The 14,468-nt window shown below is 50.1% G+C and overlaps 1 protein-coding gene across 1 annotated transcript in view; it reads left to right on the forward strand.

Annotated features, from left to right (window-relative positions):
* Positions 1-14,468, forward strand: part of ACSF3 (acyl-CoA synthetase family member 3) — a 31,616-nt gene that overhangs the window by 2,342 nt on the left and 14,806 nt on the right. Inside the window, exons 2-6 of the mRNA XM_015811439.1 lie at positions 25-752; positions 916-1,071; positions 7,036-7,190; positions 8,490-8,635; positions 11,644-11,756. Of these exons, the coding sequence (XP_015666925.1) occupies positions 54-752; positions 916-1,071; positions 7,036-7,190; positions 8,490-8,635; positions 11,644-11,756 (1,269 nt within the window). The 5' untranslated portion in view covers positions 25-53. The remainder of the gene's footprint in view (positions 1-24; positions 753-915; positions 1,072-7,035; positions 7,191-8,489; positions 8,636-11,643; positions 11,757-14,468) is intronic.

Here is a 14,468-nt window from a genome sequence, read left to right on the forward strand (position 1 = left end):
AGTTTTCCCCTTTCTTTTTTTCAGCACTACTTTTATCCAAGGAATACCAGAAAATGTTAGGCTCCTGTCTGCTTTTTAACAGGAGGCACTTGATCCATGTTTTTTCATGTTGCCAGCCTCTTCTAGGACGTGACTGTTTCAGCCTCCGCACTCATTTCTGTCCTCTCACAAAACTGCCTGCCAGATGGATATCGGCTTATAGAAAAGTTGCCCCTGTCTTCACCAGAGCATCCGCCTTTGGAGAAAACATAGCCATCATTGATCAAAGAGGAGAACACACCTACAAAGATTTGTACACTCGAAGTCTTTACCTCTCTCAGAAAATCTGCAAGGCCCTTGGAAACTCAGATGGTGACCTGAAGGGTGAACGGATTTCATTTTTATGCCCCAACGATGCTTCCTATGTCGTTGCCCAGTGGGCTACCTGGATGAGTGGAGCTATTGCTGTGCCTCTGTACAGAAAGCATCCTGTGTCAGAACTGGAGTACTTCATCCAGGACTCCCAAAGTGCCCTTCTGCTTGCCGAGGAAGAGTTTGAGGAGAAAATTACCCCGACTGTTGAGAAACTGGGGGTGCCTGTGCTCTCGCTTCCCCAGTCTGGGAAGTGGGAAGGGACAATGGATGGATCTGCTGGAGATGCCGGTTGCCCCATTTCAGAGTGGGAGAACAGAGGGGCCATGATCATCTATACCAGTGGGACCACAGGGAGGCCCAAGGGGGTCCTAAGCAGTCACCAGAATGTCCATGCTATGGTGAGTTGATAGTTGGTCTTCTGCATTGGACCTCAGTTAAAAATCGTGGTTACAATCCAGAACGTAATCCTGTTTGAAGCAATCTCTGGTTCAATAGCAGCATCAATCTGTGGAATTCTGCTTTCCCCCCCTAATACTGAATATTGCTTAATTATCCTTGCAGATAACCGGGCTGGTTGAAAAATGGGCCTGGACAAATGATGATGTCATTCTCCATGTCCTGCCCTTGCATCATGTCCATGGGGTGGTCAACAAGCTGCTGTGTCCCCTCTGGGTGGGCGCCACCTGCATCATGCTTCCCGAGTTTAGTGCAGAAATGGTAAGTGGGCTGGAATGGAAGGGGCTACTTCCTTCTCTCCAAGTTGCAAAGTAATGGTACCGGAAATTTGGCCTTTTTTTCCAATTGAATGTTGCACTTGGTCAGAGTTACAGATTTGTATTTTTGTTTGCCTTTGATGGTGTGTGATTTTTTTTTTTTTATAGGAAAAGGCAAGAAACCCTCTAAGTGGGTTTTGGCTCTTAACAGATTTTCAGGGAAGGGGTGATTTGCATCTTGCAGTCAGGGGACCCTTTGAGGTAGTTGCTAGTGGGTCTCCCCCACATCTCCCTTGGGTTGCTAGGTCTCTCACTGCTGCAGCAACATAAACCTTGTGCCACATGCTGAGATTGTGGCTCCAGGACTGGATGGAGCTTTGATGCATCCACTGTATCGCAGAGGAAGCGCCCTAGTAAAGCAGATGAAAGGCATAACACAGCAGTTCTCTTGTTGTGAACTGCTTGGGGGCAGGATGTGGAGAGCCGAGAATTTGACCAGGATATTTATGCCCGGAAGCCTCTATCAACCTTGATGGTGTAGGAAAAAGGAGGGGCATCTGCGTCTGCAAAATGAAATACCAGGTGAAAATCCTAGCAGTTATAGGCATAGCCAGAACCGTTCTCCTGTCGTTCATCTCCTCTCAGCCAGGGTTACTGTTTATGTGTGGCATGTTGGTTAAAAAGCTCATTTCTGAGAGCCTTTTGCTTGCATCAGTGATGGTCACAATGTGATTTAGAATTGAAAGAAAATAAATAAATAAAAATGGCTGGAAAAGTATTGTAAACTTGCATGAAGAGTGCACATTTCTTGCTATCAGAGAGTGCAGATACCAGGGAAAGTGCTTCCCCAAATAGGCCTTGCCTAATACTGGGGAAATACAAGCAACTGACGATCTTGTGAATTTCACTCAAAATGTGGCCAGGGAAAGACAGAAACAAAACACCTTGGTTCAACTCCTAAATGGCAGGTTCTCTAGCAAAGCAGAAGCAGTCCTTACTCAGCTAACATAAAAAAGCCTGCTGGGTTTTAATCACATTGGATATTAAAAGACACTCATTTCATATTTTTAAAACACCCTTCCAATGGCCATGTAAATAATGAATATTATTAGTTCATCTAATTTCTTTTGTCTAAACTCTGAACGAGTGTGAGAAAGTGGAATGGGAGTCATGTTAGTGTCTTGTTTTATGTAAGTTAAGTTTTGCATTCTGCTGTTGGTGAAGAAAATCTTCAACTTTTCCCTTTTCCTACACTTCACCCAGCCTCACAATGGTTGTGGTACTCCTTCACCTTAGGAAGAATCCCACTAGAATTGCATCCTTCCTGGGACATCATGGTTTAAGTATTGAACAGTTCAGGGCAGTTGAGAAACATCACCAGATGTTCCAGAACTGAGTAGATCTTTACTCCAAGCTAACTGGTGGGAGCCAGCAGGAGCCCAAGATGAGTAGGAGCCAGAAAAGGCCATCTTCAAGAAATGCTGCCCTTGCCTGTCTTGAACAGGATGGCCTTATAGCTGTTCCTTCCGAGGGAGCCAGTGAGCAGAACGTTCCAGTAGAGGAGAGATCCTGTCAGCTTGGAGAGATGCTCCAGCCTTGCTGGCTCACTGAATGAGATAGCCCCAGGTTCCAGTTTCTAGCTCTGGCACTCCCGTTCTGCTTCATTGAAATAAAAGTTGCGACACACAAAACCGTCTCCACAACAGCTGCCAGCTTGCATCTCCTGCAGCGTCTCATCCTAGGAGAGATGCCTGCCAAGAGGGCCATATTGCCAACGGAAGACCAGCCATCCCCGCTCTGGCTTATTGTGCTCCTCTGCCAGCCTGCTCCACTTGCGGCTCCCTGAGTTGCTGCTGAGGGCGGCTCCCATCTGAAGGGGTTCAAAACCGGCCTCCCTTCTCCAGTAGTGGGCATTTCTCTAACCATTTAATCAACGGAGCAGCTTGCCTCCTGGAGTCCTGGGTGCTCCATCACTGGAGGTTTTTCAAGAAGAGATTGGCTCACCATTTGTCTGGGATGGCATGAGGATTCCTGTCTTGGGAGGGGTTGGACTAGAAGATCTCCACGGTCCCTTCCAGCCCTGGGATTCTGTGAGTGGTGGGAGGCAGGCTCAGCTGAGGCCCCCTTTGGACCGTGCCAGGCGAGGGCGAGAGTGGGCAGCTCTCCAGAAGGTTCTTTGCTGGAGCAGGTTCTTGGCATGAGAACGAGGAGCCAGAGACCAGCTGCCGGCCCTTTTCCTCCATGCGAAGGGTCCGGAGAGCGTTGGTGGGGCTTTGCTGTTGTTTACGCTTTCCCTTGTCATTATTTGTGTAAGAGCCTCCCGAGGGAGCAGGAAAGTGTTTTCATTGACGTGACAAAGAAAGCGCACGAGGGCAAATTGTGCTTTCTTGTTGTGTTTAACACAAGCTGTCTTTAAATTCCAGCCTATTTACAAAGTGCCCTTTGCTTCCAAAATTGGCTCTCAGCAAAGCGGCGTGTTTCATCGGAGGATTTCTCCGAAGGAGCTCTCGGTTTTCCTTCAGCCTTTTGTGTTTCTGTTTCTCTGCACCTCGAGAGAGCAGTCAATTACAGAGTGATATAAAGGAGCCGCAGCTTTGATGGCTGACATGTCAATCAAAACAAAGTCAGGACTAGCTTTGAAAGCAGCGGCGGCTGCCACCGAATCTGCCTTGAGTGATACTGGCACGGGTTCAGGAGAAACCGCCGCAGAACACCCAACCTTTCTAATCACTAACACTTCATTATGTGCAATAAATACTTTATTATTACAGTGTTCATTAGATTACTTAATTCACAGCGTGGCCCTGTGGTTGTAGATACAGGTGGCAGCTGAGCTCAGTCATTTGCCTACCATGTTCCGTGTAGGATCAACTGTTTCCTTTGTGACCTGTCCAGGAATCGGGTAGAAGCAGCCAGAGCATTTAACAGAACGCTGTCGGGGGCTGCTCCCCTCGTCTGCTGTTGGAGAACTTGACAGGCTGGGCAGCAGCAGAATGAGGCCTTGGGGTATGGCCAGGCCACTCCTGCAGCCCCACGGAGGCTGGGCCCCAAAAGTTTCTCTAGGGCAGGGGTCCTCAACCGTGGCAACTTTAAGACTTGTGGACTTCAACTTCCAGAATTCCTCAGAAGTCCACAAGTCCTAAAGTTGCTAAGGTTGAGGACCCCTGCTCTAGGGCCTCAGGGAAGAATTTGCGGAGGCAGCAGGGAAAGATCGGGGCCTCTTTTCAGGAAGACGAGCCTTTCTGGCTCAGGGAATTCCCGCCTAGCTCACATCCTGCTATCTTCACGTTTAACTAAACCAAGAAGTGGGGAAAGGAGCATTGAACAAGCCGTACAGTGAGATCTAACTTCAGGAAGACTCTTCTGTCTTTCTGAGGCTGCTTTCCCGGCTCCCTTTCCTTCCCTCCACCCCCTGGTCAGCAGGCTGGGAGATCATGTTCTTGCCAGGGATCCAGACAGATTTATTTACAGGGAGAGGATTTTGCAGGGAGGGCGGGGCCATTTTCCTGCCCTGACTTAAGCCTATGTCCTGCTTGTCAGGCCAGGTGATACAAGTGCTTCAAAAGCAGGCTGGTTTATTTGCTTTCTAAAGAAAGCAAATTAAGAGGCAGGCTGCATTCTTGGGGTGCTGTGGCGTCACCCTAACCCCTGTCCCTGCAGAGAGAACAGAGAGCCCTGTTCCAACCAGCCAGACCTTTGTCCACTAAAGCCTCCTGGCCACTTCACCCATAAGCCAGGCCTGGAGAAAGAGACCAAGGAGGCATCCCCTGCAGAACGTGGGAGAGGAATTGGATTCTAAAAAATCAATTTCTGCAATCTCATCTTATTCTCTTCCAATAAACATTCATTTGATTTTCTGTAAAAGTGGGGTGAGCAAAAACTTGACATTACTCCCAGCTCCCTCCAAATTTGACTGTTTCTTGGAGAAAGTTACGCATGTCCTCCACCCCCCCACCCCCCAGCTCCATTAAATTGATTTTTGTTCCTCTCTTCCTCCTGCTTCCTGCTCAGAGGGGGATGGTGGCATTCGAGGGGCAGTCATCAGTGGTCGATTATACAGGGTCTGTTTCTCAAATCTCCACTTGGAAAAAAGTTATTGTTTTCCTTTCCTTCTTGCCAGAACTGCCATTTGTCCTCAGCTTCTGCTGCAGAGTAATGCCTTTTGATGTCGAAAGTGGAGAAGGGAAGAAAGGAGGGAGAGATTATTAAGGAAAAAAATAGGACACGGGGGCCTGTCATATTTTGTTAGATTCCCAAGGCCGGGGAAAGTGTTGCTCCTTTGAACGTGCCCGCAGCAGAGCGGGGGTTTAAAAGTGGTAGCCGCAATACTGAAGACATAACAGAACTGACAGAGGAAGAGCCGTGCCCAGCACAGAAGCAATTTGAGGGTGTAGCAAACAGCGAGGAGCTCCCATGGAGGAAGGCGCCCAGGTGAGCTGGGTCTCTGGCAGCTGGAGGGAGCACAATGGTGACCCTTTCTAGGTGCACCCGAGCATTCACCCACCTAACGTGGCAGCCCGCTTATTGTCTCCAGGATGGCCAAACCTGGCTCTCTGGAGGGCACCCACACAGGTCAAGAAGGGTGGTGTCCCTGCCCGCTTTTTGTCTTGGCATGTGTCTGGCCAGGGCCCTCCCTGCCCCTGCACTGACCACTGGACTTGGCTGCCAAGCGGGTCTGCAGGGTTTTGTTTGCTCTTTTGGCATTTGACTTGAATTGGCTGCTCTCTCCTTGAATTGGCTGCACTCACGGTGCCCCAAGAAAGGGAAGGCAACGGTCAGCATACCAAAGGAAGGCAGCATCTCGGTGGCTCCACAGGCCAGGCTCCGAGGCCGGGAGTGTCCAGGGGATCGTGCTGGGGGCAAAGTATTCTCTTGCAGCACTGCTCAGCTGGATTAGTTGAGTCAAGGAGATCCTTAGCTATCTGGATTAACTGGAACGCATTTAGAGCAATGTTTTCCAAACTTGATAACTTTTAAGATGTGAAGACGTCCAGAATTCCCCAGCCAGCATGACGCATCTTGGCCAGTATTGCCAGCTCTGACTGGCAGCAGCTCCCAGCCCTTCAGCAGGAGAGGCTCTTGTTGGGCAGACAAACGAGAGCTCCGCTCTGAAGCAGGTCCAGCCTGCTTAGCTTCCTGAGATCAGATGGATGTTCCCACCCAGATCCGTTGGGTCCCCCCAGCAGAGTGTTCTGTGCAATATGTTTATCCTGTCCTAGCATCACATACCCAGGATATAAATACTGGTTGCCAACTTGAGTTCTGCCAAAGAAGAAACACTCCGCTCAGGGCCCCTTCGGTGATGGCTCCCCCAGCAGCCAGTGAGCCTTCGCTCTCAACTAAAATCCATTTATGGACTCGAGCACATTCCCTCTGCCGGTGATTGGAAGATGCCCTCTGTTTTCCCCTTGTTGCTCCTCTTTCAGACAGCCCAGCTCTTCACCACCACGCTTGGCATCGCTTTGCGCCAGAGAAGGCTGGAAGGTCCCCCCGTGTCATGAGTTGTTAGGAAATACATTTGTCAGCAACAGGATGGAAAAGGTTGCCATAACAGAGCTGAGACCGTCTTTTATTTATTCATAGGTTTTTCATTCTTCCTTACTCACTGAGGGAGACCAGCGGCAGAATTGGGGGCAAATTAGCCAAGCTTCAATATTCATGACGAGGCCTGGCCTCTCAGGGCTCCTCGGGCTGACAGCCTGGGGAGGCCCCAGTGGTCTGGCTGGATGTGGAGGTTGGACTCGGTCTGTGCCTGTCACATGGCCTTGGGGAGCGAGCATTTGCTCAGCATGTGGCTTAGTGCCGGCTTGTGGTTTGGCTCCCCAATGACTCGATGCGCCTTCTTCCTCCTCTCGGTCCTGCCTGGGGCAGAGCCACAAGCTCTGAGCCGCCTCTCTGAGCCCAGAACACCGGAGTGACCTTGCACATGTGCAGGGATCTTCTCAGAGCCGGTTCCCCTCTCTTCCAGGTCTGGGAAGCCCTCCTGAGTCTCCAGGCTCCCCGGGTCAACGTCTTTATGGCAGTGCCAACCATTTACAGCAAACTGATTGCTTATTATGATGAGCATTTCTCTCAGCCATGCGTCCAGGACTTCATCCATGCCGTCTGCCAGGATCATATCCGGTAGGTGAGCCCTCCTTGTCTCATTCCAGCAGAGCTGAGCTTCTCTTCCCCAGCCCAGCCCTTCCTTCCTTCCAACCCAACGGCAAGGGGTCCCCTCCCCACGTGCCTCAGGCAGTCTGAGCTTCTCCAAGCAGTCGGAGAACAGCCGCTGGTCGGGGAGCCTGAAATTAAACACATTTCCCAAGAACTTCTTGGTCCCACCGGGAAGCGGGTTCAATCCAAGGCAAGCTAGGAAAAACAGGGGCTTTCAACCCAAAGGGCTTAGGACTTGGGGGGAAGTTGGGCTGCCGCCCCCTGCGCTCATCGACCCCTCGCGGGAGATTGTTTCTTCGAGCCTTTTCCTTGGCAACTGGTATAAGCCACCTGCCTGGTGTCCTTATTGCTGTCTTTCAGGGCGAGGCCAGAGCCCAGGCTTTCCAACACGATTAACATTGATATTTTTAACAGAGAGCAATTGCTTTTTATGGTCAATTTTGGAGTTGTGGGAATAAATGGGAAACAAATCTCAGCAGGGGGGGGGGGCAGGGAGAGTGCTGGGGCTCAGTAAGCGATGCTTTATGCCTTTCCAAGGCCTTTGGGACCCCCTCCTGGGATGCTTTGGGGAGGGGGATGATTTCGGCATCCCCCCGAAGCAATCCCTGCCAGGCAGTGACCTTGTTTCTGAGACCCCCCCCCAGGCTTTAGAGGCCCAGCAGCATTTCACTCCCTGCGGGGGCCCAGCCGGGCAGTGAGAGAGGATGTCTCCTTGAAGACTAGAGCTGGTCCTCAGCCTGCCCACCCGGCTGATTCGCTGGGCGCAGCTTTCCCCGAGAGAGGAGAACCAGGACTTACCCAGGCTGACCACCTCCTTCCTTGCTCAAAGCCATCTGTCACATTTCTGTGGCTGCCACTCTGGATTCCAGGATGGAAACGCAAAGCCCGATTTCTGTTCTGGCAGGAGTCCAGGTCTCGTGCTGATGTTCCCACCTTGTAAGAGCAAGCCCTGCCCTGTTTCCTCCTCTCTGTACATGGCAATGCCTGCGGGGCATCTGGCTTCAGGGCAGGCTGGCCTGAGGAAGCGGTGCTTGGCTGCCTTGCGTGGTCTCAGGTCATTGTCCAGAGGCGATTCCCGCAGCCAGATGTGAAGGGCTTCCTGCTTCGCCCTGATTGTGAGCATCAGACCTGAGACGCTGACGTCCCCCTTGGAAAGAGGCCCCAGTGCTCCCCATCACTGCCTTGGCTTGGAGTAGGTCTTGCAGCAGGTCTTCTGCCCCGCCTGTTTCCAAGGTGCCTGACGCCCACTGGCCCTTCCGCTTTCAGGTTGATGGTATCGGGGTCCTCGGCCCTCCCGGTGCCGGTCCTAGAAAGATGGAAGAGCCTTACGGGCCACGTTCTCTTGGAGAGATATGGGATGACAGAGATTGGGATGGCACTTTCCAACCCACTGCACGGTCCTCGTGTTCCAGGTGAGGCTCTGGAGAGAATTTCCAAGCTGCTTTGAAGCTCGTGTTGGCATCTTTGATACTGCACATTATTATAAGCATTAAAAGAAGAATAATGCTTCAGGGCTGTGCTGACAGAACCTGGCTGGAGCAGGAAGAGGCAAAGCAAGGTTTCTCCCCCCCCCTGCAGGAAGCCCCAGGCTGTCCCTGCTTTTAATTAGCATGTGTCCCAACCTACCCCTACACCCCCCACCCCCCCGGTATTCCCAGAGGCCTCTGGACGGCTTCCTGGATCATTGGGAGGGTTTGAAGACAGGTTCCCTTCTTGGAGGCCTGGTTTGCACAAGCAAGAAGATCCTGGCATGGGGGCTGACCTTTTGCTCATTTCTCCTCAGGGCAAAGTGGTGAACGTGGGAGAGTAACCCAGGCATAGTCACCACCCCAAGAATTAGTCTTTGCAAGACGTATAAAAATATACGTTAGGTCAACCTGTTGGCCCGCTCTGTAGTCCCATCTGTTGCTGCAAGCCGTGAGCATCGCACCCCCTTTGTGGGCTTCCCAGAGACATTTGGGAAGAAGGTTGGATAGATGGTCCTTTTCATTTTGATCAAATCTAATTTGGCAGCTTTGAGGACTGAACCCTTGACATTTTATATGCAAAGCGGGTGCTTACCTTGTACCGTGGCCCATCCAAAGTTCAGTGTGTTTCCTAAGACCGAACTGCTCACGCAGGGGATTTGTTTCAGGATAGCTACAGTCATCTCAGCTACATTACCTGAATTTCCCTCCAACATTCAATTTATCATTGAACTCGACTAGTGTTTCGCCCTTCAAAAAAAATCCCCTGAGGCAGATAATTATCTCTGCTTCTCTGCCTTGAGATATTTTTTATGAAGGGCAAACCCCAAATGGAGTTCAGTGATAAACTGAATCTCGGGGATGTGCATTACCGCTGCAAACAATTTGCACTCCAAGGTGTTCAGGTTAGATAGCGACGGCCCTGCCTCACCTCCTTCCATTCAGCTGGAGGATATAATGGAAGCCTCCCAGGAGGAGGAGGAGGAGGAGGAGGAGGAGCAGGAGGAGAGACCAAGAACATTGGGAAAGCCAGGAGCTTCAGCACCGGACAGCTCCTTCTGCAGAGGCTGTTGAGAGAGACGCCAGGCCGTCACGTCCATTGAACTTGGCAGAGGGGCAAAGCTCCTGCTTTCCTTGGCTTCTCTCTGTGGTGCAGATAGATGCCCAAGCAGAGGTGTCCATAGGTGTAGCCATCACAGTGCAGCCGAAGGTCTCCCTGTTTGTAAGGTTTGATTGCACCACCACAGCTGCCATCTTGGCTTTTTTTTTAATCATCCTCTGCAGACACCCCAAGACATGCGGCCTCTGTCCTTGTGGCCCTTGCCTGGCTGTTTCAGCCTTCCAAATCGTCACTTGCTCTACTTTTCTCTCCAGATGTGTTTGGGCATTTTTCTCCTTTCCTTGGGTCCCCTTTTGCAGAGGCATCTCCCTCTGCCCAGCTCCCCCCCTTCAGGGATCCTCTCGGGTCCTCAGCCAGGCCCCCGGCGCTTCTTCGGTCAAGGCCCTGAGATCTGAGGGTACGGGGGAGCCTTTTGCTTGAGAGGCCAGGAGATGAGAGATTTAGAGAGAAATGTTTTGATTGTAGATGGTTAAACCTCTGCTTAAAATGCTTCTGTTTTCTGCAGCCCTTTCCCCCTCCTCCTCCTCCTCCCCTCCCCCTCCCCTTTTCCTCGAATCCCCCTTGGTGTTGTTACTGTGAAGGGAGATGAATAATTCATGGCCAGTGAATGCCTCGCTGGGCCTAATCACCACTTTAATTGGAGGTTTAGATCAGAGGTGGCTAATAGCTCCTACAGAGGAGACTCCGTCGATTGTTGACAGCAAGAGTGTGGAGAGCTTGATTGTTGGCCTGTTTCAAGTCTCCCAGGACATTGCCATGCATAACAGCATCCCGGTCCCCCGATACCAAAGGACACAGACCGCAGGGCCAATTAAATTTATCAGGGAAAGGCTGACAACTAACTTAAACAGAGGAGGAACTGGGCGACTAATAGGGTCACTCCTGGTGCTGACAGCTGCCTGTCTCGGGATGGTGGAGAGCCAGTTTGACAAATGTCCAAGAGCTCTTAACTCGCAGGGGCAGCAATTTCTTCCCGGTTCCATGGTTAAATGCCAGAAGTAAAAAAGAAACAAAGGCTGCTTTTAAAATTTTTTAACTCTTGATGTGCTTTTGATTCCTCTTTGCTCCCTTCCCTATCTCTGCTTGCATCACCGAGGAGCCAGATTAGACCCTCCGTTATCCAGGCAGGCTTAATTTTTAAATGTCACTCGGGCCCCAAAAGCAAGAATTATTGTCTTCACACAAAGACTTTTAATTGCACTGTCGTACTGGTATCACTATAATTAACATTGTCTGCCTTTCCCATCCTTTTGGAGACCCCCGCTTTCGAAGGCTTGTGTTTTTTGGGGGGGAGAGGGAGCAATAAGCCAGCTCTCTGTGAAGCTTCCTTTATATAGGTGTCTCTTTTGGCAACATAGAAACTGAATGAAACATCTAAAGACTGGCTGTTTTTTCCCTGGGGTGGGGAGGGAATTGCAGCCTCCTGGAGAGGGATCTCCTGCCTTTGCCACAATTAAGTTGCTGTGCTGCCATTGGAGCAACAAACTACCATTGCCAGTTAGCCATGAATGTTCTATAAGACGCGTCACCCATTGTTCCCTCTTCGTAATTGGCATTGGAGGAATCGGGGTCGAAGCCCAGCAGTGTCCTCGGATGCTGGGCGCTGGGGAGGGCGTCCCCCGGCCACTAATTGGTGCAGCGCAATCCAGAGGATAAGGATGAAACCTTTCCTTCAGGCACATTTGCAGAAATCACCTGGGACTTGGTCACTCTCCACTCTCACCTGCTGAGAGACCCCAGTGGTTCGTCTTCTATGGGGCCTCCCCGTGGATTGTCTCTTCCCATGCGGCTCTTTTCATTGCCTTTCCCTTTCTCTCCCTTTTCTCTTTCCCAGGATCAGTTGGGACGCCGCTGCCCGGAGTTAAGGTGCGCATCGCCACCGGAAGCTGGACGAAGGACAGTTCTGCCTTCTGCATCCATGCTGAAGGGGACGAGACGGGCACAATGGTAATTCAGGGGGTCTGGAGAATCAGAGAGCGGAGAAGGGTTAAGCAAATGCCTTGAGGGCCAGTTGGTGCTTCCTTACTGTTTGCCATGTTGCCCCATCTTGCAGCTGAGAGGGAAGAAAGGAACTGAACCAGGCACGCTTTGTGTGTTGAACACACACACACACACACACCTCAGTTCCATTTGAAGCCTTTCCAGTTCAGGTCATCCAGATAGGGTAGACCCCGTGGCATAGAGGGAAATCTTCCCCATGTCTTGCTTTATACCAAAAAGCTGCAGTTGCCTTCTAACAATTCTCATTCTGCTTTGGTATTCTGTAACTCTTGGTGCTCTGTTCTTTTTCTGCCTGTGAGTCACGTCAGTCAGAGAGGCAAGGCTGCCTGTTGGTCACCCTTGGCTGGCCCATGAATGTTCCTGCTGCCCTTGCCAGGCGCTGATCCAATTATCCAGCTGATGCCCCTTTCCAGCAGGCTGTCCTGAGGGAACGTCCCCACTTCCTGCCCAAAGAGGTGTGTCTGAACAGGGCCCAGTAATCCTTTTATGGAGCAGGGCACCATCCACTTTTGTTCCTGCCCTTTCATGTAAGACGCTCACTGCTTTCCTGGGTCATTTGAGTTGTAGGAAGGGTCTGGAGGCAGCATTTACTCCTACTTCCCTGCTCTCTGCCAGACTGACCTGGCTGGGGGGGAAATGGTCCTAATCTTTACTACATAAACCACTAACACTTTAAATGGGGCTTTTCAGTATGCAGGTCTTCGAGGCAGCTTTCATCCTGGAATAAAATTATTCATAATAATAATAATAATAATAATAAAGTCCACATTTGACTGAAAGCAAACAATCAAACATTATTCAGCAAGCAGAAATAAGAGAAGATTAAAGTAGCAATAGAGTTTACGGTATTATTCTAGCCGGCAGGGTGAGAGAATAAAATAGTTTGGATGTATTGCCTAAAAGAGAAGTCAGCTGGCGACTTCTGCAGGCGTCTGAGTTTGGGTGCTGCTACAGAGAAGGTCCTCTGTTCTCAGTTGCTTGGTGAACCTGCAAAAAGATTTTGGATGATAATCTTAACTTTATAACATATATAAAGGATAAAGGATAAAGTTCCTTTAAAATATACCATAGTAAGACTTTATACTATCTCAACACCTGTTAAAATACAATCTGCCTCCCAAATTGATGATTGGATATGCTCTGAATTATTTAGCCTTTGTTTCTGAAGTGCCTCAGTGCAATCTACAAGATTCATGATCAATCTGTAGCTGGAGGTGGAAGTCAGGTAGCAAAGGAGCAAGTGTCCTTTAGCAACCCCCTCCCCAGGGCCCTAAATTAATGTTGCCAGAAATTATATATATCAGGAGGACTCATCCTAAAAGTGAAACGGATATTTCAGTAGCAATCAGGCTTCCAGGTCTTCTCCAGGGCCTTCTCCTTAGCTCGCTTGCAGGGCACCCAGCAGTCACCCACAGGGGAGAATTCCTGGGAAGACCATGGACTCATCTGTCCATTGACCTCTATCCCTCCCCCAAGTGTTGCATAGGGTTGTTCCGAGGCGGGACCAAAGAAAACTTTGCTCCTCTTATACCTCACTGCTTTCCCTCCCCATCAGCTTGAAAGCATCGGGGGTGGGGGGGGGAGAAGAAGAAGGAAGGACGGTGGTGCTCTTCTGCTTCCCCAGCCCTGGCAGTTTCATCTTACTTTGTTCATGGAGATGCATATTTCATAGGCTGTAGCTTCCCAGCTGGCAGGATCCTGCAATTCTTGGAGCATCACAACTATCGTCTATGTTGTTTGCCTCTTTTGAACACACTCCCCTCCCTCAAGGGGAAGGGAAAATGCACTCAGTTTGGAGAGACAAACTCTGAGCCACTACAGGGAGGCATTCTCAGTAGATAGAGCTGGTGGTCCTTGATGCTCTCCGAGCTTGGTTGTTTGCTTGCGGGCATTTCATTACACAGCTAGCAGCAGCATCAGTGCTGTTTACTAATGATGTTACCTAGTCGGGTAATGAAACGTCTGCAATCAACAAGCTCAGAGAGTGTCAAGGAATGCCACAGTTCAGTCCTGAGTTATATATGTTGTCTTCTGCTGAAAGCTGGTTTTGCTCGCTCGGTTGGTGGGACTCCTGGTTTGCCCACAGGAAGTTCTACATGCAAGTTTCTTTTTAAAGAAGGTGGCCATGGGAGGACCCCTCTTCTTCTTCTGTTCCTTAGAGACACAACATGCTATTGCCAGCCTAAGTTAGCAACACCAGGCTTGAATCGAGCTGGCCTAAGATAAATTTCCATAGAGTCATTTCAGAGATCATGAAGGAAGCCCACCTCGTGCTGGTCTTTGTTTGAGGTTCTCCTCTGAGGCCTTGTTGGTACTTTGAAGTGCATCCGGAAGACCCGGCTTAACTATTTGTAAGTATGGAATGTCACTGCAGGTGGCAACATTTGCTGTTCTTGCCTGATCAAGAAAAAGTTAAGAGACTCAGACCTGATTAGACCTTTGGTGGGAGACTAGCAGGAGAAGGAAGGAAGGAAGGAAGGAAGGAAGGAAGGAAGGAAGGAAGGAAGGAAGGAAGGAGATGGGGGACAGAATCCATTGAAGCATGAATGCTCCAAGGATTAAATGAGGCCAATTCATAATTATGCCATGATATTGTGGTCAATAGAGAACATACAATTTGGAGAATACAAACTGATGGTTTAAATGTCATCAGCTCCA

This window comes from Protobothrops mucrosquamatus, unplaced genomic scaffold, assembly GCF_001527695.2.
Source record: "Protobothrops mucrosquamatus isolate PMUCROS unplaced genomic scaffold, P.Mucros_1.0 scaffold41, whole genome shotgun sequence".
NCBI lineage: Eukaryota > Metazoa > Chordata > Lepidosauria > Squamata > Viperidae > Protobothrops > Protobothrops mucrosquamatus.